The 22,880-nt window shown below is 46.2% G+C and overlaps 8 protein-coding genes across 10 annotated transcripts; 4 read left to right on the top strand and 4 right to left on the bottom strand.

Moving 5' to 3' along the window:
* Positions 1-454: 454 nt before the first annotated feature.
* LOC108149891 (cyclic GMP-AMP synthase) lies at positions 455-3,162 on the top strand. The gene is made up of 3 exons (XM_017277788.2): positions 455-1,788; positions 2,213-2,408; positions 2,467-3,162. Exons 1-3 carry the CDS (start codon positions 1,060-1,062, stop codon positions 2,553-2,555), a joined length of 1,014 nt encoding a protein of 337 aa, XP_017133277.1. The 5' UTR covers positions 455-1,059; the 3' UTR covers positions 2,556-3,162.
* A 1,094-nt stretch (positions 3,163-4,256) lies between these two features.
* Positions 4,257-7,626, top strand: LOC108149712 (WD repeat-containing protein 43). Its single transcript, XM_017277481.2, has 7 exons — positions 4,257-4,595; positions 4,659-5,188; positions 5,243-5,728; positions 5,788-5,916; positions 5,982-6,131; positions 7,210-7,307; positions 7,365-7,626. Exons 1-7 carry the CDS (start codon positions 4,290-4,292, stop codon positions 7,538-7,540), a joined length of 1,875 nt encoding a protein of 624 aa, XP_017132970.1. The 5' UTR covers positions 4,257-4,289; the 3' UTR covers positions 7,541-7,626.
* Positions 6,153-7,203, bottom strand: LOC108149736. The gene has a single exon (XM_017277515.1). It carries the CDS (start codon positions 7,095-7,097, stop codon positions 6,195-6,197), a length of 903 nt encoding a protein of 300 aa, XP_017133004.1. The 5' UTR covers positions 7,098-7,203; the 3' UTR covers positions 6,153-6,194.
* On the bottom strand, positions 7,614-10,740 carry LOC108149723 (glucose-6-phosphate isomerase). 2 transcript variants are annotated; one of them, XM_017277501.2, is made up of 6 exons: positions 10,504-10,740; positions 10,218-10,355; positions 9,372-9,954; positions 8,753-8,992; positions 8,167-8,695; positions 7,614-8,107 (listed from the first exon to the last, which is right to left on the bottom strand). In XM_017277501.2, exons 2-6 carry the CDS (start codon positions 10,349-10,351, stop codon positions 7,917-7,919), a joined length of 1,677 nt encoding a protein of 558 aa, XP_017132990.1. In that variant the 5' UTR covers positions 10,352-10,355; positions 10,504-10,740; the 3' UTR covers positions 7,614-7,916. The 2 variants fall into 2 exon arrangements, with proteins under 2 accessions (XP_017132990.1, XP_017132982.1); XM_017277493.2 differs by having other exon boundaries at positions 10,218-10,739.
* Positions 10,741-11,323: 583 nt separating this feature from the next.
* Positions 11,324-15,031, top strand: LOC108149833 (protein lines). Its single transcript, XM_017277710.2, has 2 exons — positions 11,324-11,783; positions 11,847-15,031. The coding sequence occupies exon 2, from the start codon at positions 11,907-11,909 to the stop codon at positions 14,484-14,486; it is 2,580 nt and encodes an 859-aa protein (XP_017133199.1). The 5' UTR covers positions 11,324-11,783; positions 11,847-11,906; the 3' UTR covers positions 14,487-15,031.
* A 69-nt stretch (positions 15,032-15,100) lies between these two features.
* LOC108149856 lies at positions 15,101-16,877 on the bottom strand. 2 transcript variants are annotated; one of them, XM_017277739.2, is made up of 4 exons: positions 16,291-16,877; positions 16,150-16,234; positions 15,365-15,577; positions 15,101-15,309 (listed from the first exon to the last, which is right to left on the bottom strand). In XM_017277739.2, the coding sequence occupies exons 1-4, from the start codon at positions 16,870-16,872 to the stop codon at positions 15,113-15,115; spliced, it is 1,077 nt and encodes a 358-aa protein (XP_017133228.1). In that variant the 5' UTR covers positions 16,873-16,877; the 3' UTR covers positions 15,101-15,112. The 2 variants fall into 2 exon arrangements, with proteins under 2 accessions (XP_017133228.1, XP_017133236.1); XM_017277747.2 differs by having other exon boundaries at positions 16,150-16,231.
* A 178-nt stretch (positions 16,878-17,055) lies between these two features.
* LOC108149848 (serendipity locus protein alpha) lies at positions 17,056-19,528 on the bottom strand. The gene is made up of 7 exons (XM_017277728.2): positions 19,378-19,528; positions 19,148-19,315; positions 18,761-19,087; positions 18,387-18,708; positions 17,594-18,325; positions 17,394-17,495; positions 17,056-17,327 (listed from the first exon to the last, which is right to left on the bottom strand). Exons 1-7 carry the CDS (start codon positions 19,456-19,458, stop codon positions 17,278-17,280), a joined length of 1,782 nt encoding a protein of 593 aa, XP_017133217.1. The 5' UTR covers positions 19,459-19,528; the 3' UTR covers positions 17,056-17,277.
* Positions 19,529-20,087: 559 nt separating this feature from the next.
* LOC108149890 (stromal membrane-associated protein 1) lies at positions 20,088-22,596 on the top strand. Its single transcript, XM_017277787.2, has 2 exons — positions 20,088-20,404; positions 20,557-22,596. Exons 1-2 carry the CDS (start codon positions 20,287-20,289, stop codon positions 21,960-21,962), a joined length of 1,524 nt encoding a protein of 507 aa, XP_017133276.1. The 5' UTR covers positions 20,088-20,286; the 3' UTR covers positions 21,963-22,596.
* Positions 22,597-22,880: the final 284 nt, after the last annotated feature.

Genomic DNA, 22,880 nt, shown 5'->3' with positions numbered 1-22,880 from the left:
AATTTTTTTTCAATGTTTTGGATAATTTAACTGATGTTACCCCTCGCTAAACCTAAGAAAATTTCCAAGGATATTGATGTTTAATGTTTTTTCAATTCGCATTAATCTTTATGGTTATAATTTTTTTTTTCAATTATTATTAGATTATTTTTCTAGAAATATAATGTTATATGGAGTGGTGTACAATGATAGTTGATAGAGTTCGACAAAATTTGAACATTTGCTAAGCTTTAAGATATACAACCATAATTAAAAAAGCGTATAGAAAATCCGAAAATCTTTTTATCACTTTGTTTTCAAGATGGAACAATAAATTTGTTAACCAGTAAAGTCGTTAATAGCTTTCAAAGATAAATATTTATTTCTTGGTATTTAAGCGATTTGGGTCTCAAATTAAAGCTTTCAGTTCCAGCTTTTCCGATCCGATCCGGCCACACTGAGTGGGTGCAGTAGCTATAGTCGGTCATTAAGTTTTCAACCCAAGAACCAAAAGGTCGATCCGCTTAAAGTATCTCAACTATATAAACAAAAGGTAGAACGGTAACAATTTTGTAAGTCAACTATGATGAGTTATCAGGACAACTTATGCAAAACCATAGATATATGCAAAAGTAAGTATATAGCCATCCCGGAGTGGGAGAAAGAGAGGTATGGTAAGCATTTCGAGGCATTGCATTCCACAATTTTTGGAATACTGAGATCAGAGAATGCCCAGCTGGACAACCTCATCGTGGAGTATAGTTTGGAAGGTATGTTCTGGTAACTATGTATTACAGTGGATCCTCCTCCTGATTGATAATGAAATGGTTGTTCCTCAGCCGTAAATCCCATTCCAATTTCCTCCGTGAGTCAGAGTACTTGTAACCGCGATAACAAGTGCATTTCGGTCGTAAAGATAAATCTATATTTGCACTATCAGTGTTCGGTCGTATTCTTGTACCCCCGGTTCCTCGTATCCTTGCCCCTCCCGTTCCGTCTTTATCGTTCCGTCGCGTCGCGTTATTCGATCGTTTCTAAACGCGTAGTTTCCGATTAAATTTCACAGGGAGCACGGGAGATATGTTAAAAGTCGCGAAACCGAACGAATTCGATTTGGTTTTTAAGTTGCAAATTCCGTATTACGAGAGCATCGTGGTGACGCGAGATTCGAATGTTCCGGGCAACGTACTACTCGATATGACGCGTGTATTAGAATTCCTTAAAGGCGATCCCCGCGAGGATTGCCAAAGCATCCGGCAACTGCTTCAAAATCAACTCGTCGACGCGCACAACTTCCTCGTCGTGGACAAGCTGCGCTCCTGGCTCCAGAGTCTCTTTAGCCAAGCGCTTAATCGGATCGCGGATCGCGTGGAGGTGGATGGCATCGTGTCCCAGCTGAAATATAGGACCTGTGGGCCGGCCCACACCATCGTCGTGGATGGAGAGCTGGAGTACTCGGTCGATTTCGTACCCGCCATCCGCCTGGGGGCCGAACAGAACGTATTGGGCGAGGATCAGTTGACGTATTTTGAACGCGCGAACCTATCTTACTGGGAGGCGATCCCAAAGCCCCTAAAAATCCAAACTAAGACCAGCAGCATCTCGTTTAGATCCTCTTTTTATGCGGCCGAAAAGGCGATGCTTCCCGATAACTGCCGGGATGCAATTAAGCTTATGAAGAAATTTCGCGATGTCAAGACCAACTTAAGTAACCTTAAGAGCTACTTCATTAAAACTTTGTTTCTTTGGAAGATTAGGAAAGAACCGGAGTCCTACTGGCAGAAGCCGCTCACAGTCATTTTGCCTGATGTAAGCAACAAGGGCCATAAAGGGGGACCAGGGTTTAAATCTTATTTATTCGTCAATGTAATTGCTCCTAAATTAAGCCACAACATCTCAAGAATCATAAGTCTAAATTTAAAGTAAATTTTGAGCAAAATAAACGTCAAAACTATGGCTAATATATTTTTAATTTAACAACAACAAAAGCACTAATTTTAATTATTATTAAAATTTTTTTTCTTCAAAGGTTCCCAAAAATATATATATGTATATAATTTTTTTTTAACTTCGGATGATCCATCACCGGCTTATAAAAGGCTCCGCAACTTAAATTTTTTCAGAGAGCCTTAACAATTAAAAAAGTTGGCCTTTTTTAACATATATAAACCCAACTCCCTCTTAAGTTAATTGAACTAGAGTCATAATAAACTCAACCCTAAAATCTTAATAGATGTTTGAAGAGCTGACGAAGTGCTTACGGCAGGGAAAACTTCCTTTCTTCTGGGACCCTGAACTGAATATGATCGATGTTTTGACGCCAGAACAAGTGATGGATATGTACCTATGCGTTAGAAGAATTCCAGGCGCGCTGAGGAGGGCCGCCCGAGAAAAGAGTTTCTCTCGATTGTTTGTTCTTCGGACTTTTAGTAAGTAATTGAGTCATAAGTTTGAGCCAAATGCCTTAAATTCTTGTTGTTTTCTTAGGCAGCAAGGAAGAAAGAGATCTGCATCTGGGATGCAGTTTAAAGCGAAGTGGCCAACCAAATCACTTTGTCATCAAGAGGATCAAATAGGAAAACTACCTTAATGAGGTGCAGTGGAAGCCTGAAGAAAAGAATCCCGGGAAAGAGCTGCCTCAAGCTTAACTCAAGTTTGGCCAAAATCGTCGATGCCCCTTAAAGGACCGGAGTCATGAATGTCTAAGGGGTCGTCCGTATATTACTATATCAAAAAATTGGTAATTTTGTGGGTCAAATTAATTTGGTTTGCCCAACACATTTTTAAAATGTTTTAATATATGGGCAGCCCCTATATGAAACTAAATTTGCAAAATGCAATGCACTCATTTAACAAAGCATATAAAATTGGCAAGTCATTGTGAAATTGTTAATAATTTGTGAGAGCTTTATTGGAAATATCCGATTGGGTCAAATATGGCACATTCACATCGTAAAATTGTTTGTTATCATTATTGAAAAAATTGTCAGAAACTAAATTATTGTTATATGAATTTTAAACTATTGGGAATGAAACATTTTCCAATAAGTTGAGTATTAAATTAACACCACGAAAGTATCAATATAAAACTTATGTGGCTTAAAAGGGGTTATATTATTATTATTATTGCTACACCCAAAAGAAAACGAAAATATAGTTTTAATTAGTGTGTTTGAAATATCATATGTATGTGTTTAAATTTTGTATACGAAAGTGGGAACAATATTTAAAACTATTTATTTATTCAAAATATAACAAGAATACAAAAATCCCCATGTGTGTACTTAAAATTTTAAATAGATTATAAAACAAATGATTGTTATTTAATGAAGTAAAAAAATAATGTCGAAACTTATGTTTGTGTCGTTATTGAAAAAAATAAATTTTAATCAACAAAACATTACAGAAATAAAATAAAATAGGCACTGATAAACATTATTTGTTTTCTTGTAAGCTAAGAAAAGCTCACTCAGGAAGGGAAAATTTAAAGAACTGAAGAAGAACTTAATTATTTTGTTGTTAAGGCGCGTCACAACATGTTTATTTCTAATAAAATAAGCTACCGATGAACATAATTGACCCGACGGGAATCTTCAACCACTTAAAGAGTAAGGAGCTGCTTACATTTCTGGTCTCTCCTAAAATTGTAAAGATAAATTAACTATATATAAAATTAGTTTGTTTAAAACTATGCGTCATTACTTCCTGGCCAAAGCCATAAAACCTTAATTAATGACAGTATTGCCGTTTTTAGCTGACTTATCTGTAACCAAATTACCTGCGCAATATAACCATAAAAATAAATCTTATCTGCAAAACAACCAGAAAGCCAAAAAAAAAAACCCTTGCAGTATATTTGTTTAACGATGGAGTGATGAAGTAACGAAACCGTCAATAAAATAAATCTTAAATGTAGTGAAGTCAGCATATCTCAAACGGGACGCCCGATAAAGTCAATTGACCATTGTAATGACCGATTGAAATAAATCTAATATGCCTGCAATACATTTTTGAAAATAAAATTACAAAAAAGTTGTCAATATTATTAATTTTTTTTCCAAATATTGTTAAAGAACATTTTTTAAATAGAAAATACCTCACAAAGAAGTAGTTTTGAACTGAAAATTAATGTAGAACAATTTAGGGTGACCCGTTAGAATATTTCTGATTCAGTGTCGCAAGCCTTTAAGTGAATACCCTTATGTATTCATCGTTAGTCGTGCGTGACACACAATCACTCGTGAGAAGGGAAGCGTGCGTGAGCGAGGGAAAAGACTCACGCGCGCATCTCCAATACAAAACAAAAGACCATGTCGCTGGGCAAGAAGCACGTGTTGGGGTTTTCGCCCAATGGTGGCCATCTATTTGCCTCGGTTGACGAGCAGGGCATCCTGCGGATATGGGACACGGAGACGAATACGCTGAAGCAGGAGTTTACGCCCAATCTCCAAGTATCCGGACCGTGCACAGCGCTCACGTGGCTTTCGGTGGCCAGTCCACGGCCCAAGAAGTCGCGAAAGAGCCTGCCGGCGCAGGATGCAGCCAGCGAACAGCTTCACATTGCTCTGGGCACGCTGAAGGGGTCAGTGGTCATATATTCTCTGTCCGAGGGAAAGGTGAGTTCCAACTATGGCCTCGAAAACGAAGACAGCCCAATGAATCGTTATCAATCCTTGCAGATTGTACGGACGCTCAGTGGGGACAGCCATGATGGGGCAATCACCTCGATTGTCGACGACAACGCTGGTCACCTTTACACCGTGGGCGCCGATTGCCGGGCGGTGGTTTGGTCCTTGTCGGAGGAGCGCTCCATCGCCGAATGGCAGGTGGGGCCGGAAAAGCCCCAGAACATAGCCTACCTGCAGAAGAGCCGCACCCTGGCCGTGGGTTCCCGCCAGCTGAAGGTGTACGACGTCAAGACCAAGGAACTGGTGGAAACCTTCACCGGCCACTCGGGCGAGATAAACACCATCAGCAGCGTGAGCGGCCCAGATGGCACCGAATTCGTGCTGACCACCGCCAAGATGGAGCGCGTCATCTGCTTCTGGAAGGTCGACAAGAAGGGCAAAAACAAGCCATCCGCCTGCACGCTGCTCATGGAGGATTTGGCCTACTGTCTGACCAGTGAAGTGCGCGACGACGGACAGCTGCGAGTGGCCAGTGTTACCCGCAATGGCAATATACACATTTACCTGCTGAACGTTAACAGGTAAGGGTAGTATTTATAAAGCTTTACTAGTTTAACAAGCAATAACTTTGACAGTTTATCCGCCGAGAAGTTCGTAAAGCCCAAGGTGTCGCTGCAAATTGTGTCCGATGGCGCTGAGACCGTGGAGCCCATATTTGCTGTGGCGGCTCACTTTGTGACGGACTCAAATCGATCGCACGAAATCCTCTTTGGCTATGGCAATCGACAGCAGCTGCAGTTCGAACGTTTCACCCCCAACTATGGCGAGAAACTGAACGTAATCGTCCGCGCCGATCCAAAGAAGCTGTACGCAAAGAAGAAGGGCAAGGAGCAGCTGGGTTTTCAGGCGGCGACCAAAGTTCAGAAGCCCATAGTGAACCAAAAGTCCGTGGAGTACAACAGCGCCCTGCCCATCTTCCAGAAGAAGGTGCAGAACGATGTGCCCATGGAGGCTCGCCTGCAGCACCTAAAGATCCATGGTACCAAACTGAGCGGCGGCAAGTTGCTCACGCAGAGCAAAACTCAACTGCTTATGCAGGCACTACACAGCAAGGATCAGACGTAAGGGTTCTACCCTTAACAACAGCCAAAGATGGTTAATAAAACGTTTATGTTTATAGGATGATTCAAGCGGTGCTAAGCACGCAGGATACAGAGACGATACAGCTGACATTGGATCGACTGCCCCTCGAATACGTCAGTCCGCTGGTTCACGAACTTTCCATCCTGCTGCAAGGAAAGCACGCCAAGTGAGTGTCCTTTGAAAAAGCTAGAGGTAACACTTGTATTTACTCGTTCCCCCTTTATTTTTCAGTGTCAGCTCAGCCCTGCGCTGGCTGCGCGTGCTGGCCTCCACCCACACGAGTGTCCTGATGTCCGAGGACAAGGAGGCGTTGCGCGAGAAACTGGGCGTTTGTCTGGGCGTGGCGGAGCAGCGCATGCACTGTCTGTCGGAAGCATTACAGTGAGTACACTTGGTGGGACATTGAAAGACGAAACAGGGCTTTAATGGTGAATGATTAAGCAATCAATTACTGGGCTTCTTGGCATTTTTCGACTTGACATTGTGCTTGGGCTTGTCGACGGTGCCGTGACGGCTCTCACAGATTGCAGCGAAGAAGGTCAGCTTGGTGTGCAAAATGGTGTCGATGTAGAAGCGTTGGAAGATAAACGAGTTGAGGCAGCGTTCGCCCAAGCCGTAGTAGAGTGTATTGTAGCCCTCAAAGCGGTAGGTGATCATCACCGGATAGTGGGCCAGCAGCAGCTTGGACACGGTGATGATGAATCGCACCTTGGCAACGGCCAGCGGATTGGGACACCGGGCCGTCGGCCGGGAGAAGTGGGCATCCACAAAGAGAATGGTTCCCTTGATGGGCACCTCGTGCCGAATCGGATTGCTGATCACCACACACTTGGTGTCGGGCGACAGCTCCCAGTGGCTGATGAAATCCCTTATGTCGGCAATGGCATTCGAGTACTCGAAGTCCCCGATGGTCAGCGGCTTGCGCGCCAGGCCACTGGACACCGAGTCCGCCGAAGCGCCGAGCATACCCGTGTAATTCGTTGGATTCTTAATCGAGTCGTCCTCCTCTCCGTTGGCCACCACAATGTCGGTTAGGGCTGAGGACACCAAGCTGACGGACGACATTTTCTGTCGTTTCGGGAATTTGTAGACGAATAGACCGCGCGGATCGGACTTGATGATGGTCTGCGCTTCGCAGATTGTGGCATTGACCAGATCAACGATGCACTGTAGGTCCGCATCATCGCAGATCGGCTTGCTGCACTCGTTGATAAAACTGGAAATGCTGGGTACATCGGCTATGGGCAGGGCACTGCCGGCTCCGATTCCCGGAACGCCTATCTCTTGTGTCGATGTTTGGTTTAAATGCAAGCTATTGGAGGGATCATCGGCGCACAAAAGGTCCATTTTATAACAACGAATTTCAGCAGGGATTTTTCTTAGTCTCTGTTATATGTTTATGTTTTCAGATATGTTTGTGTTTATTTATGAAGTCAACTTTTCAATGCCTTCTTTTTAGAATTACGGGGCGAGTGAACCTGATAATCAGCCAGATGAAGCGCAATGCGGACAACCACCTGAACGATAGCAACGCCTTAATTCTGGACGAGGACCCAGGTGAGATTCCAATGGGAAACGGTGCAAGATCCATAGAATCAAATCATTTGCTTGCAGATGAGCCAACCGAAGCCCTCGAAGACAGCCTGTTGGCTGAAAATAACTGGAGCGACCTGGAGGATCAGCAGGGCAGCGAAAAAGGTATTTCGGACGATGATGAACTGGTGGCAGACGACGACCTGGCGACCGACGATGTTAACGCAGACACAGACTCTGATGAATCCATGGATTAGAATGCCCCTCCTTACATTAAGTTAATATGCAATTCCTTGGTTTGTCGTGCCGCAAGAAATTAAACAACTATTGTTTTCTAAACACAGTTTTCTACACCGATTTCATCAATTTTTATTGTGGTTTTGAACTACGTGCAACAACGAATAGGGTGAGCCAATTATTGTTGGTCTAATTCCGACATGAGATTTTATCATCGATACGCAAGCAAACAAACATTTCCAATTTATAAATACAGTTGAATAATGTGCCAATAACAGAGGTTTGTAGCTCGAGTAATACATAAGCAGCGGCTACTCAATAACGGCTCAGAAACTACTAACAATTAGAGCGTTTGTGTAAACATTTTAATTTGCAACAACAAACAGCCGCACACGATTACTTCCAATTGGCTTTGATGAAGTTAATTAAACCGTTCGTAGAACTGTCGTGCGTGGAGACCTCGTTGCAGTGGTCCAGCTCCGGCTCAATGGCCTTGGCCAGCTGCTTGCCCAGCTCGACGCCCCACTGGTCGAACGAGTTGATGTCCCAAATGATGCCCTGTACGAAGATCTTATGCTCGTAGAGCGCTGCAAAAGCAATTGAAATTAATATGTGCTCGTGGAACTCGTGGATCAATAAGACGTACCAATCAACGCGCCCAGGGTGAAAGGTGAGACCTTCTTCACCACAATCGAGTTTGTGGGCCGGTTGCCAACGAAGACCTTGTGGGGCAGCAAGTTATCCAGCTCGTTGCCGCACAGTCCAGCCTTGGAGAGCTCGGCCCGAGCCTCGTCAACCGTCTTTCCGGCCATTAGTGCCTCCGTTTGGGCAAGGAAGTTCGACAGCAGGATCTTGTGGTGCTTGCCGCCGGCAATGGGATTGTGCGTCTGGGCGGGGGCGATAAAATCGCAGGGGATTAGGCGGGTGCCCTGGTGGATGAGCTGGTAGAAGGCATGCTGGCCATTGGTGCCCGGCTCGCCCCACACAATCGGACCGGTGCTGTACTGGACCGCCTTGCCCGCTTTGCTCACAAACTTGCCGTTGCTCTCCATGTCGCCTTGCTGGAAATAGGCAGCGAACCGGTGCAGGTACTGATCGTAGGGCAGAAGGGCGTGCGTTTCCGCCTTGAAGAAGTTGGAGTACCAAACGCCGAGCAAGGCCAGGACAACGGGAGCCTAACAAACATTTGAAATTGTTAACTTTAAGCTTGTCACTTGAGCCTTAAATCTTACATTTTTCTCGAATGGCGTCGATCGGAAATGATTATCCATGTAGTGAGCGCCATCCAGAAGCTGCTCAAAGTTCTCGAATCCAATGGACAGGCAAATGGACAGTCCAATGGCCGACCACAGGGAGTAACGTCCACCAACCCAGTCCCAAAAGCCAAACATGTTGGCGCTGTCAATGCCGAACTCGGTAACCTTTTCCTTGTTGGTCGAAAGGGCAACAAAATGCTTGGCCACGGATTCAGGCTGAAAAGATAAATCCGGATTTAAGTGTAGATTTTATGTTATATAACGTTTACCTATTAAAATCATCAAGATTAAATTGTACTTATCCAAAGCGAAATGATATAAAACATTTTTTACTCAATACAGCTACAACTTATAATATTAAGTATAAAATAATAATTTGAAATACATAATAGTAGAAATGTTAAATAAATATTTGAAACTTTGTTGTGTAAACCATGAACAGATTTGTAGGCTAAAATGCTATCATTGAAATAAGGTTTAAAGAATAATAAAATTACAAATATTTTGTTAACAAATTTCAACTAAAAAAAAATACATTTGTAACCTATTAAATTGAATAATTGTGGGATTTGTTGATTAAGTGCCTGACTCTTACCTCCTTGGAATGCTCCAGAAGCCATGTCTTGGCGGAGGTGGCGTTCGTGATGGTCTCCTGGGTGGTGAAGGTCTTCGAGGCGACAATGAAGAGGGTCGTCTCGTAGTTGACCTTCTTGAGCACCTCAGCCAGGTGGGTGCCGTCGATGTTGGAGACAAAGTGCGAGTGCAACCCCTTGCCATACGGCTTCAGTGCCTCGGTGACCATCAGTGGGCCCAGGTCGGAGCCACCAATGCCGATGTTGACCACATCGGTGATCTGTTTGCCGGTGCTGCCGCGCCAAACACCCGAGATGACCTTGTTGGTGAACTCCTTCATGTGGGTCAATTCCGCCCGGACATCGGGCATCACATCCTTGTCGTCCACCAGGACTGGATCCGTGCCGCGGTTGCGCAGTGCCGTGTGCAGGACGGCGCGGTTCTCCGTGATGTTGATGTGCTGGCCGGAGAACATGGCGTCCCGGGCGGCGTCCACGCGGCGCACCTTGGCCAAAGCGAGGAGCAGGTCCCACACCTCGTCGTTGATGCGATTCTTCGAGTAGTCCAGCAGTATCTCCCCATCGTTCTGGGTGTGCAGGCGAAGGCTGATAAACAAACGAAAATCATTTGACCTCAGAACAAGTACGAGACGGAGGTCGTTGCTGTGACCTTACGCAAGGACAAATCGAGCGGCGACGACGACGTCGACACTCGAGAGCCGATGGCGTTGGTGAAAGTGAGAGTGGGCGAAAAACCCAATGAATAAACGATGAAGCGATGGGAGATACACAAACGACTGTATGTATGTGGGCGCTACATACGTAACTTTAACCCTCGAGGGCGAAATTCTGTTGGTTGGTAAACCCACCTGTATTTGGAGAACCTCTTGGGGTCCTTCACGAACAGGTCCTTAATGTTCAGGTCCTTGCCTTTGGTATCGTAGTATGCCTGCAGCTTCTGGAAGGCTTCCTCCTGGTTGAGTGGAGGTAGTGCACCGGCCATTTTACTTTAGTTTTCCAGAGGACGGAAAGGGGGCGAAGTAGATGCGGAGTAGAAGGTGGTGGGGAAGGACTCGTTAGAAGCTCGAGGAGAAGCGTAAAGCGAACGGAAAAGAGAGCGCAGGTGAACTGTTTCAGACACTCGCGACACTTTACTTATAACCGCAAGCCCGGCTGATAATTCTTCGGTTCGTTTGGTTTATCTGGCTCCGACAAATCTCCAGAGCACTGCGCCACAACTTCGCCGTGTTTGCTATTGATAGGTACTGAGCGGACCCTCCGATTTTCCAACGTCCTTTCTGGAATTCGATTCGCGAGTACCTCAATGTCAAATGAAAAACAAGCGAGTGTTGCCACGTCGGCCGCGCTCTTGTTTTGACGCGCCGGTCGACTCGGAGCGACTGAAAATTTACTGTGTGAACTGGGTTGGTTTGAATTAAGAGCTCGCTGCTCCTAGATGATATCTACAGATCGACAAAAGGACTTAAATTGGAAATTTGGAACAAAAATAACCGCCGCTATGTGCCATATTTTTCCGCCGATGTGGCAAGGTTGTGCAATTAGGGCTGTCAGCTACAAACAACTATCGTATATTTTTTATTGAAATAAAATTTTTTTTTAAATCTATTGTTAAATACTTTTTCACATTTCAATTCAATTCAAAAATATGTATTTATTTATTTATTTCTTTTTTATATAGGTACATTGGCAAAATAAGAAACTTTTTGAACATATGTGGCTCTAAGAATTGGAAGAAATAAAGTCATTTAATGGTTTCCATACTGCTAAGAACATTTTTCCCTACCGTCATGGTTAAGTTAAAGTTTGTTTTAAGCTGAAAAGACGTATAGAAAAAGTATTTTAATTTTTTAATACGTACGAATAAAATAATAGCAGAGACTCAACCCATGGTAAGAAGCTTGGATACACGTTTAGGGCGACAGCGCCAAAGCAATAAACTGTTTGGCAACGCCGCGCGAGTAAGGTTACCAGGTCGCTGAAATTCGCTAAAAGATGGCGACGCGCACTTAATTTTTTGTTTTTTCCAACATAATAAAGTACAAAAAAAGCAAAATAAAAGCATCGTCTATGCACAAATCAGAGACTGTTAAATCGCGAAAATAATAGTCCAAAACAAAAAGCACCGCGGGGCTCCAAAACGAAGCGCGAGTGGAGTGAAACTAATACAAACATTGACATGTCGCTGGCCAGAAGAGAGCAACAAGTGTGTGAAAATCGAATTGTGGTCGTTTAAAATGTTTGGAGGAGCAGTCAGTGCTCCTGGCGGCAGGTAGAGCGCCATTATCCGCTCCAGAGTATCGCATTTTATCAAAGGAACCACAGAATATCGCACCAAGAAGCCAGGCAGAAGCGTCTGCACACGTAACCTTGTGTGCGCGTAGCACGGAAGCTGCTTGTCCGAATCGGGTTTGTAGGTATGTGGCTGCGAACCGCCGCTTAGATTCGCTGCTTACTCGGATATTTCGCTTGGATTTCAGTTGGTCCTGGCCACGGGCCATTCCCAGATTCCCAGGACGTCGGGTACGTCACCGAGGAGGATGGACACCACATCCGCAGCTGGATCTGGAGCCGGAACGGGCGACGTCTGTCCCTGCTCCACGGTAGCCGCCTCCACCGCTTCCAATGAGCAGCCGCAGACCAAGCGCCAGAAGATCGATCAGCAGATCAAGGTGGGCTCCAAGGCCCTGCCGCCTCCGCCGCCGGACATACTGGACCTGGACGCCAACAGCAACAGCCACCTGTGCTCCTCCCTCTCCTCGTCCTCCTCGCGCTCGCTGTCCACGCCCAGCAGTGCCAACAACTCGCCCACCACCACGCCCTGTAGCTCGCGGGCGGCGTCCTACGCCCAATTGCTGCACAACATCTTGCCACAAAATGGGGACACGGAGACACACAGCCAATCGGAGTCCGCCCAGGACGAGGTGGATCGGGTGGCAAAACTGCCCGATCTTCTCACCCTCAGCACGGCCAACAGCAGTAGTAGCCACCTGAGCAGCAGAAACAACTGCATCCCCACGACGGCGGCAACAACCATCGACGATATGCTGGAGTTCGAGCAGTCGTTGACCCGCCAGTGCCTTTGCGGGGTCTCAGAGCGAACGCTACGCAAGCCCTTTCAGTCCCATTACTCACAGGACACCAACGGCCAGAAGCGGATAGCCTATCTGCGCGAGTGGCCCACCAACAAGCTGCTACAGTTCCTGTCCAACCTGCAGCTGCTGTTCGACATCTACCTGAAGCAGAACGCCAAAGGCTTTATATGCACGCGGATAATGGACGTCTGCGACGCACTGATCCGCAACGACCACAAGCTCATCGACGAGATCATCGTTCTGGCCGGCTACGACAACTCGTACGTACAATTCCTGGCGGGTCGTGTGCTCGCCGCATTCCTGGTGATTGCCAAACAGGAGCTGAACGACGAGTGGCTGCAGAAAATCGTCGATCAGCTGTTTAACTTTGAGCAACTCGATCAGGCGGCTGTACAGAAGATCCACTTCAGTCTGGACATCATTAAGCGCATTGTCGAATGGAAGGACATGGAGATCCATCCGCTGGACGACGACTGGATGGGGGCGGCGAATAGCTCAAGCGCTGCCTCAGCGGTTGTTCCTCTGCCGACGGAGGCGTCCGTGAGCTACATGCACTTTCCTGTGCAGGAGCAGCCGCTGGCCACCAACTACTTTGCGTTGCAGTTTCGCGAAGATACGGAGGGTGAGCGGGAGACGGATCGGGAATCGCCAGAAAACCGCGACCGGCACCGGCGGCACTTTGGCGAGGAGATGAACGTCGCCTACGAACCGCATTCCGCTCCCCAGTCCACGACAATGCCCAGCGGATGCCATGTGGTCACGCTCACAGACTCGGAAAGTTTCGACACGACTCACCTGAAGTGCATTACCATTCAAAAGCTGGAGCACAAGTGGCCGACGCTGGTGAAGAACATGTCGGAGCTGATGGCGCCGACGCACCAGGATGCGGCTGAGCACTGCGTGTTAAACTTTCTCCAACTGTGGGAGAACATCATCTCGGTGAAGGCAAATCTGTCCATCGACGAGACGCGGCCCTACTACGCCCAACTGGACAAGTTTGAGCTGCTGCTTAGCCACAGCCTCTCCTGCACCGTGTACAAGCAGATGCTGTGCCTCTTCAACGAGGCATTGTGCTATGGCTCCACGCTGGCGCTGCAGGACATGCTGCCCGAGGAGACGTGCAAGCTGGCGCATCAAATTGTCTGCCACGTAAGGGGCTTCCGCATCCTGGAGTCGTTGCCGCGTCGCCAGCCGGACAACATGGTCAGCCTGATCGGATACAATGGCAGGCCGCTGGTGTACGGCAATGGCACTATTACCCTGGCACATGCGGCGCAATCAGTGGATGGCGGGCAGGATGGCGATAGGGAGAGTGGAGTGGCGCCACTGGACCTCATCGAAATGGACAAGACACTGCTGCAGAAGATGGTCCTCCTGGTACTTAAGTCGATCGCGGTGACAGTGAAAGAGATACGCAGCGATTCCTCCGACTCCTCCATCGATTCCAGCGACTATGATGCCTTCCAGGACATGATGCTCATTGAGCGCTCGATCCGCGATGTTCTGAGCAAGCTGGAGACGTTCATCAAGCAGACGCTCGAGTTCCATCCGGAGTGCCATTTCAGCAAGATCCTGATCCACCTGTTCGACGATCAGGACGACCATCTGATCGAGGCCATGGTCTGCACGCTGGACGTCACTTCGGGCATCTCGTTCCGTAACAACGCCTTTCCCGAGCTGGTGGCCATGCTGAATCCGGTATACACATTCCTGGAGTTCCTCAAGATGACGTCGAACAGCTCGGACCTGCTGCTGGACCTGCTGGTGAGCAACGAGACCTGTTTCCTGCTCTACCTGCTGCGCCTGCTCAAGTACATCCGCATGAACTGGACGATGTTTGTGCACAGCTGTCACACTTTCGGCATGGGCAGCGCCATGCTGGACGAGGCGATGGGCGTCCTAATTCGACTGCGCCTGCAGATATCCCGCCTGGTGTCGCGCCAGCTCTATCCGTATGACATATCGCCGGTGCTGCGCCTGCTGGAGAGCTGCGAGAGTCTCTACGAGGGCAACGAACTGAGCTGAATGCGGCGCAGGCCTGAACTTCCAACCACATGCAATTAAAATACGTAATTTATTTTAAAGTTTAATGGAATAGGAGAAACTAGCGCAAAATTCGATGAAGACGGGAGCCTTGTAGAGTACGTGTATTAGCCGTAGTTACCGCTCCGACCATATCTCCGCACCCCGATCCAATACCGGGATAACCGTAGTTAAGTTCTTGCACCTTTTCATCATCCGCTTCGCAGGCCCTTCAACATAGATACATAACTGTATGTAATTGTCATTGTAATGAGCATCACAAGTTCGTAGTTAGTTCGTAGTTAATGGTAATATCATAGGTACTGAATTCCAAACTAAAAACTACGCTAGCCTAAGATTTTTTTAATCTTGCCTTAAGTAGAATAATGTACAATAGAATGGCTAAATGGCAAACGTTGGCCCGCTGTCCGCGGAAAGTGGGCGTGAATTCGGAGTCTTCGAAGAGAATATTCTTTGTACGTTTTTAAAAACACTTGAATAATATAACTTAATTAACTGATTAAAAGAAACGCATTAAGAACTACAAAGTGTGATATTTAAAGTTATTGTGTTCAAATACTGTAGTCTCTGCAGTTTCTGCAGGTGTGAGCCTGGCTAATTGTCTAACTTTAATGGCGATTGATCATGCGGACGCGACGTTTTGGATCGACAGTTCCACTTGGCATGGCACTGACATCCGGGATCTGACCAGTGAGGCTTATCACCGAGCCGCGTCTTGCCAATTCGGGTGGATATGGACTTGATACGTGAACCGTTTGATAGTTAATGCTGATCGGAACCGAAGAGCGTCGATTTAGGCGGGGCTCTAAAGGAGAAATTAGTGTTTCTTATGGGACGTGGCACAATTAGGTGGACTTTACCCAAACGCATGTCTCCCGAAACTGGTCTAAATGGATGATGTTGACTTGGCCGGCTGACCAGGGGAGATATGACCCTGTGATGGTATTCCTGAACCTTCGGAGCAGACTTTGTAAAGCCTCCTTCCTCGTTCTGCGTGTACTTGTATCGATCCACCGACACGGAGCGTTCGTCGCCGAGAATATGCCGCCGCCGGAAGATCGGGGACTCCTCAACTTTGACATGCATATGGGGAAATGGAGACGGGTCAGTTTCAGGTGAGAGATCGCAGAGATTTGCAGGAAAGCCCATTCAAACAGAAGAAATGAAACGCAAGCTAACACGGCTACGTAAATTGATCACAGGAAAGCACATAGTAATTGATTTATTTTACGTTTACACACATATGTATATAGGACAGTAATGTTTATACTCGAGTATGTACAACCTTACATTCAGTACAGTTTCACAAAGACGTGAAGGGGAGGTAAACAGTGGAGGTCGTTCAAAAACATAGATAGTAAACATTATACAATAGCATTATCGAACCCGAAAAAGTGCGGTAGTAGGATAGATGTATAGGGAGATTAAAAGGAGACACTATAGATACATAATATACAGTACATTTTCCGAAAAAGTCAGAGTTTTGGCTCCCATTTACGATACAGAAAATTGGCTATAACTCAGTACACAGTAGTAGATACATTTAGAATTTATACGATAACAATTCACTTGATCCCTCGTTAACATGGTGTGTAACACCCTGGCCCAGCGAGTTAAAATTTTGGCAAAGATTTGGGTGAAATACCTTTTGATGACCGCCGATCTTGCTTGTGGATTTGGGCATAGGATTGCAAGGAGCAGCGGCGCAGTCGTTTGTCCCCTTTGTTCTGCTGTCGAATAATAGATATTTACAGACTTATAAAAAATAATATGTCGGTGGTCTTACCGATTTGTAATGCTGGTTAATGTCGGAGGCGGCCTTCAGCAGCAGATAGATGAATACAAGGGCGAATAGGTAGATTATTGGCTCAGCCGTATTGCTCTTCTTGGTCGCATCCTTTTTTCTGTTGACCTCCAGGGATTTGCCCAATCGGGGTTGCTTGCTGACCCCATTTCCAGTGGCAATTTTGGCTCGCTTTCTAGATTTACTTTGGGGCCTCCTGGAAACTTGGTTTTCCGGTAGATTGCGATCAGAATCCTTGCCAAATACATCAATCTTCTGACAGGATGGCTTGCGAGTCTCAGTTCCCGACTCCTCGTCCATGCCTTCCGGCTGGGAGTCAACCGCTTCGAGATTGTTCAGGTCAAGGGCAGCCACGCCCGGCTTGAAATAGTACCTGTAATTGCGCTGCACACCGGCCACCATGAGGTACACAGTGCAGAGCACTACGAGGATGCCTAGCGGCACCACATGGTGGTTGTTTGTGTCCTTGTCCCTGCTCACGCCACTCGATTTTCTGTTTCTGGGAGTTGGAGGCGCCTTGGATTCATCAGACATAGCAATCTTATCACCAGTGGCCGTTTTCATTGCCCAGTGTTCACTATTGCCAAGCAATGACTGTGTGTATCTGTTGACTGCGAGTCCTGGTTTGTGTTTGCGACGAAAAATCGATACGGATTACCTTTACAGCCTCACATTTTGGGTATGCAGTGAATGTCCGCGAGTCCTTTAAAGGTCAAACGACCACCGTGGATGCGCCGACAAGTTTGCTTGATTTTGTATATTTTATTGAACTTAATGGTCTACTTTTGCAACAGTCTGAACTGTTTCGGATACAACACTCTGCGCCACCAGAAAACCACACATGTTTGTGTGTATGTCTAACCTGACCTATGACAATTCTAGTGGCGACAAACGTTAAGTTTGACTTCTTGAATCACGAGTCTTAAATTATATCAAAATAAAAAATTATGTACAAATAGTGAAAACGCTTCAGCATTCAAAGTATCCATTGGACATTCCTGTGAGTTGGTCAAGTATATCTGAAACAAATACAAATTTTGTTTGTAAATCTCTGTAATTACAGCACGTAATCTACAACAAATTACCTGTAATTTGCAAATCTGCAGACTGATTGCTGATCGTGGTGTAAAGTTTTCTGCTTTCAGCTATATTTTGGCGCTTGAACATGACAGTGCGTAAACTTTCTCCTGAAAATGACATGAAACATGTAAAAAATACTATATAGTATCCAACCTTAAATTATCTTTATGAAAAAGTGTATTTTTTTTAATACCTATCCACTTACTTCTCAGCACATTTCCATTCGGTTTTGTTTTAAAAGATTTAATATCCAACGCATTTGTGGTTATTTTATTGTCCTTAGCTCTATTTACTCTGCTCCTACGCTCTGTGTCGTAGAGAATACTGCCGCCGAGGCCGGTTGTAAAGCCCGAGAACTGGGTGAGATCTTCATCAACCCCTTTTGTAGCATACGTCTCATCCAATAAAAGGGGTCCCAAGGGATTAGGTAGTCCATCTTCGTGTTTCCCTGCTCCCAGGCAACCGTGCAGCTTGCGCAAGATCGTACGCAGGATCTTGAATCGCTTAAGAATTCGCTGCGGCTCCACCTGGGATGCGCACATCAGAATGGCCTTGCACTCGCGCAAAATCCTGACGAATTGATGATAGTACTCTTCTCCCACCTGGTTCTTCGTTTCGGCCAGCACCTTTCGGTTGACCTCCAGCTGAAAGTGCTCTACTAACAGCAAGGCCATTTGTGCCAAGTCCTCCAATCGCTGCTTGTCATAGAGCTTTTCGGCGGCACTAATGCCTGAGCTCAGAATCTCCAAGCAGCAACCTAAAAGGGCGCGACTGTCGATGATCTCCTGAAGAGCCGCCTTGAACTTGGACGCTTCCTCGTTGAAGTGCTGCTCTAGGATGGCCGAGTGCAAGTCGGAACCATGGGCCTGTAGAGAAGGTATCAGAGTGGTATCCAGCGACTCAAAGGAGGCCAGACAGCTGCGCATCATCGTTTTCACTGATGGAGGAATTGGACTTCAGTTAAAGGATATCTTATGCGTTATTAAGTTACTCATTACTTTTTAAGTTCGGAGCAAAGGAAATGGCAAATATACCGATCTGAGTGGCACGATCGATGTTCACATCAAAGTCGGCTATGAATTCATCGGCCAATGCATCATCATCGGAACTGTTCCTCAACAGAGTTCTTATTTTGTCCACCGAAAACTTCTCAAAATCCAGGAAGCAGGTGAATACGAGACGCAGCAGGGCATCGTTTATGAAGTCCTCCAATTGAAAGAGCGCCTGCTCAATGGTCATGGCCCTCAGCTTGAGATTGGCTTGGTAGGAGACACTGGGCACCTGACACTCATTTTGAAAGGCATTGCACTCGCGGATTACCTGGAGGAAGAGCTGGGTATTAAAGGGTATCGTAATGGTTTGGCATACCCACCTTCTGGCACAAGGCACTGAGAGCCGTTTTATCCTGTGACAAGGCCACATTGGCGAATCCCAGGGATTGTCCCAGGATCAAGTCTATATTGGCACGAATATTTTGGCTGAGCGAGAGAACTTCCTGGGGTGATTTGGGAAAGTTCGAGGGGTCAGTGTTTTCCTCATTGTGGGATGTGAACAGAGCCAAAGTGTCCAGTGTGGCATCCACCAGTTTTAGGAAGGAGCACTCCGGACCAACTTTATCTGCTCTCGAGCCCTCGCTGTACAGATGTAAAAGGCGCTTAAGACACCATTGAATACGCTCTAGGAAGTACTGATGACTGACCTGATTTGAATAAACTATATTATAACATTATGCCATATTGATTATAGGTAAATAACTCACCGAAACTGAAGTGCCGCATGCCAGTTTCATAGCGTTTTCCACCTGGCGAATGCAGATCATTATCTGGCTCAGGCAAAGGCAAACCAATTCCGAGGCTTCGCTCTGATTTTGGGTGCACAAGGAGCTGTGGACCAGGGTGGAAAATTCCAATAGCGCGGCACACAAGTCCTGCAAAACAAAGCAACAAGTGAGTATCTTTTCCTGCAGAAACAAATCCCTTTTCGGCGCACATTTAACCAGTTTACATCCCCTCTGTTACTCCTGTTTAATATCAGCAAACAGAGCTCCAGTTTTTTTTTTAGAACTTCCATAATAAATGGTTAATTGGAGTTTAACTGATTTAGCAAAAAAGTAAACAACTTTTTTGAAAAGATGGCTTGTGTTTTGTGTGAATGGCAAAAATATATTTTTGGTCAAATTTCTACGCATTAGTGCGTTTTACTTGCCCGGTATTTTTACCTTTTGGTCATTTGGCTCAAAGCTGCATGAAAGCGATAGGCGAATTTAATGCTAATGCTGAAAAATATCAGTAAGTTGCAGTCTTGGGAAAGGTATGAGTTTTTTTGGATCTAGGTATGGTAAAAGACAAAATTTTGAGAAGTATCTAGGAAAGATACAAGGTAGAAAACAAGGTTAAATAGTAATATTATTATTAAATATGATATTATTATATATCTATATATTCTATTTATATATTACATATTTATATAAAGTTGAAATTAAAATATGAATCACTCATATTTGTGATTTTTAATTCATTTCGTTTGAATTTGAGACATTTCAAAAGTAAACAGTTCCAGATCAGATGTTTTTGGCATTCAAATGTCGAAGCAGTATTATTAGAGCTGGGAAAACATCGATATTTATTAAAAGCTATACTTGAAAATATTCCATATATCGATATCGTGGTGGTTTTTTGTTTTAAAGAAAATATTCGATAAGTCGTGAGTGGATAGTCCAGCTCTATTACTTTTTCGGTAGCAAAAACTTGTAGAAAATTGTCAATTCGCTGGTAGTTGTATATCCATGTGAAGCATAGATAAGTTCAAAACTCTTCCCGTCGCCCACGCCACGTCGCACAGTCGCGCACCGCCAGAAATATCAAAAGCAGGCCAAAGAGACCGAGAGAATTACGGAAAATGAGCTCCTCAAATGCGGGACAGCGCACCAAGCTGATTCAGGAGAAATGCCAAACCCTTTTGACGCAGATGCTCCGCGACGAGGATAACAAATACTGCGTGGACTGCGATGCTAAGGGTATGTAGATAAGCCAGTCTTCATATCCGGACGAGAGATACGCCTCTTGGTGACGCACGAATCTGCATATACACACCACACATGCAGCTGCACTGCGAGAAAAGCACTTGTCTCGGGATTAGCCATTTAATTACCCCCCTTGTCGTCCACAGGTCCCCGCTGGGCCTCCTGGAACCTAGGCATGTTCCTCTGCATCCGCTGCGCCGGCATCCATCGCAACTTGGGTGTGCACATATCGCGCGTCAAGTCTGTCAACCTGGACACCTGGACTCCGGAACAGGTCATCTCGCTACAGCAGATGGGAAACTCTCGGGCACGCGCCGTCTACGAGGCGCAGCTACCGGACGGATTCCGCCGTCCACAGACGGACACGGCGCTGGAGAACTTCATCCGGGCCAAGTACGAGCACAAGAAGTACCTGGCCCGTGAGTGGGTGCCGCCCTCGCCGCCCAAAGTGGACTGGGCCAAGGAGATCGACGAGGAGCTGGAGCGGCAGAAGCGCAAGAAGAAGTCGAGCCAGGCTCAGGCCACCTTGGGCCTCGGCGGAGTGTCCAGTGGCAGCGGGGACAAACGCTTAGCCGGCGCCTTGAAGAACGCCCCCCTGCCTGCACCGCTGCCCAAGCCAAAGCCGAATCAGGTGGGTGGCTGCAGCCCCAAGACGACGCAGCGCGTCCAACTGAACAGCAGCGGCGCCAGCAGTGCCGGCGAAAGCGACCTCTTGGGCCTGTCCTCGCCCACCAAACCCATTGCCGCGACCAGTGCCAGCCAAGACCTGCAAAACGAAAGTTTCACCAGCTTTCTCAGCGCCGAATCGATTGCCGGACAGCCGGATAAGCCGAACGGCAGCAATGGTGACGCCACCAATTTGATGGCCTCTAAGCCCAACTCGCTGGCCCAGGAGGAGCAGGACTTCTTTAACCAGGGCTCACTGGGCGCCTCGGGCAGCGAGAAGGACCAGTCCGGCAAGATGTCCAAGGACAGCATCCTGGCGCTGTACGGCAATGCGCCGGCCGCCCACAATCCACAGATCAACTTTGGCGGCTTCACGGGCATGGCCCCAGGCGGATACATGCATCAGCAGCAGCAACAGCAGATCCCCCATCAGTTCATGACGCCACCGAATTCGGTCAGCATGTACAATTCGCCAGTGATGGCTGCACCCAATGCGTTCAGCAACGCCCCCATCAGCAGTGCCACTGCCATGAGCATGGGTGGCGGTAGCCACGGCTTTGCCGGTGCCCAGTTCCCCAGCACCGGCGGCAGTCCTTATGCTGCTGGCGGACAGGGAGCTGCGACGAATCTTATGCAAACGAACCAGAGCATTCTCAGTGGGATGCCGCTGTTTGGAGCGGTGCCTCAGCAGCAGCAACAGCAACAGCATCACCAGCAGCTGGGCGGACTCTCCATAAACTTGATGCAGCCCCTGCCCAGTGGACTTAACATGGGACAGCAACAGGGATCGGGCGGATTTGCCGCCACCGGGCCCACCACCTCCTCAGTACCATCAAATCTGAATCAACAATTTGGCAACCTTAATATCGGTAATGTCTGGCAATAAATACGATGTGTATTTATGTAGTTGTATTCCTTTAATTAATTTTAAGACACGAGTGCTTGTCTCAGTGTTGCAACATGTGTGCGAGACGATGATGCTTGTTTATATGCATTCGATTTGTACAACAACTTGCCAATTTAGTTAGTTGTCCTGAGAGGATTCGGAGCGAAACTATACGTATTTATAGAAGAATTCACTGTCAAGCAAGCCACTGTATTAAACGATGTTCATGTCCACCAACGATCACGTCTGCTCGTTCAAATCTATTCCAATTATTCCATAATACATACGTACACGTGTAAAACCCAACTAATTAAAATTCAACTTTGACACTTAATGAATGCACTTCCCAATCAAATGTACATGTTTTTTGAAACATTAGCTAGGTATTTGATACACACGCCTAAACCAATCGTCCACGCCAGGGTGTGAATGTAAAGTATAGAGATTTGGCAATGTACTTTTTAAATGCCTGATATCCCTAAGAACACATTCACGCCTGTTTGTCAATGTGAGTCTTAAATATCATGGCTGGGGAGTCGACGGATTTATTGTATTCGATTTTTAAGTTGCTATGTCTAAGGAACAAATCAAACCCCTTCGAACTGTGTAATAATAAAATAATCAGACCATTGTATGTGTTTTGTTTCATGCATTTATATGATTTGGAGAAACTAACTTTTCGAGTTCATATTGGACATATATGTATAAAAACAGTCTACCTTCTGAGAATTCCAGCGAAAATGAATTGCCATAACTTGTCAAGTTCATTGAATTTATTTATATACTGCTTGGGGTAAAAATAAATAAGGTCTGCCGAAAAATATGGCATTTCGTTGACTTATCAAAAATTGAGATGATTTCATCAGTTTGAATTTTTGCAGTCCTTCCCGCCGATTTGCCATTCGGCGGAAATCGAAA

Source organism: Drosophila elegans, unplaced genomic scaffold (genome assembly GCF_018152505.1).
Source record: "Drosophila elegans isolate 14027-0461.03 unplaced genomic scaffold, ASM1815250v1 contig_520, whole genome shotgun sequence".
Taxonomy (NCBI): domain Eukaryota; kingdom Metazoa; phylum Arthropoda; class Insecta; order Diptera; family Drosophilidae; genus Drosophila; species Drosophila elegans.
This window is presented reverse-complemented; position numbering and strand designations above follow the sequence as displayed.

Coding starts and splice junctions, on each gene's coding strand:
- LOC108149723 (XM_017277501.2), bottom strand. CDS start 10,351: ATGGCCGGTGCACTACCTCCACTCAACCAGGAGGAAGCCTTCCAGAAG. Junction 9,955..10,217: donor AAGAGGTTCTCCAAATACAG/GTGGGTTTACCA, acceptor TTTGTTTATCAG/CCTTCGCCTGCACACCCAGA. Junction 8,108..8,166: donor CACCCTGGGCGCGTTGATTG/GTACGTCTTATT, acceptor TTGCTTTTGCAG/CGCTCTACGAGCATAAGATC.
- LOC108149848 (XM_017277728.2), bottom strand. CDS start 19,458: ATGGAAGTTCTAAAAAAAAAACTGGAGCTCTGTTTGCTGATATTAAAC. Junction 19,316..19,377: donor GGGATGTAAACTGGTTAAAT/GTGCGCCGAAAA, acceptor TTTGTTTTGCAG/GACTTGTGTGCCGCGCTATT. Junction 18,326..18,386: donor CTTTGCTCCGAACTTAAAAA/GTAATGAGTAAC, acceptor TTCCTCCATCAG/TGAAAACGATGATGCGCAGC.
- LOC108149712 (XM_017277481.2), top strand. CDS start 4,290: ATGTCGCTGGGCAAGAAGCACGTGTTGGGGTTTTCGCCCAATGGTGGC. Junction 5,917..5,981: donor CTGCAAGGAAAGCACGCCAA/GTGAGTGTCCTT, acceptor TTTATTTTTCAG/TGTCAGCTCAGCCCTGCGCT. Junction 6,132..7,209: donor TGTCTGTCGGAAGCATTACA/GTGAGTACACTT, acceptor CCTTCTTTTTAG/AATTACGGGGCGAGTGAACC.
- LOC108149890 (XM_017277787.2), top strand. CDS start 20,287: ATGAGCTCCTCAAATGCGGGACAGCGCACCAAGCTGATTCAGGAGAAA. Junction 20,405..20,556: donor CGTGGACTGCGATGCTAAGG/GTATGTAGATAA, acceptor TGTCGTCCACAG/GTCCCCGCTGGGCCTCCTGG.
- LOC108149736 (XM_017277515.1), bottom strand. CDS start 7,097: ATGGACCTTTTGTGCGCCGATGATCCCTCCAATAGCTTGCATTTAAAC.
- LOC108149856 (XM_017277739.2), bottom strand. CDS start 16,872: ATGAAAACGGCCACTGGTGATAAGATTGCTATGTCTGATGAATCCAAG. Junction 15,578..16,149: donor AGATCGGCGGTCATCAAAAG/GTATTTCACCCA, acceptor TGCATGTCAAAG/TTGAGGAGTCCCCGATCTTC. Junction 15,310..15,364: donor TTCGGGAGACATGCGTTTGG/GTAAAGTCCACC, acceptor TTTCTCCTTTAG/AGCCCCGCCTAAATCGACGC.
- LOC108149891 (XM_017277788.2), top strand. CDS start 1,060: ATGTTAAAAGTCGCGAAACCGAACGAATTCGATTTGGTTTTTAAGTTG. Junction 1,789..2,212: donor TCACAGTCATTTTGCCTGAT/GTAAGCAACAAG, acceptor AAATCTTAATAG/ATGTTTGAAGAGCTGACGAA. Junction 2,409..2,466: donor GTTTGTTCTTCGGACTTTTA/GTAAGTAATTGA, acceptor TTGTTTTCTTAG/GCAGCAAGGAAGAAAGAGAT.
- LOC108149833 (XM_017277710.2), top strand. CDS start 11,907: ATGGACACCACATCCGCAGCTGGATCTGGAGCCGGAACGGGCGACGTC.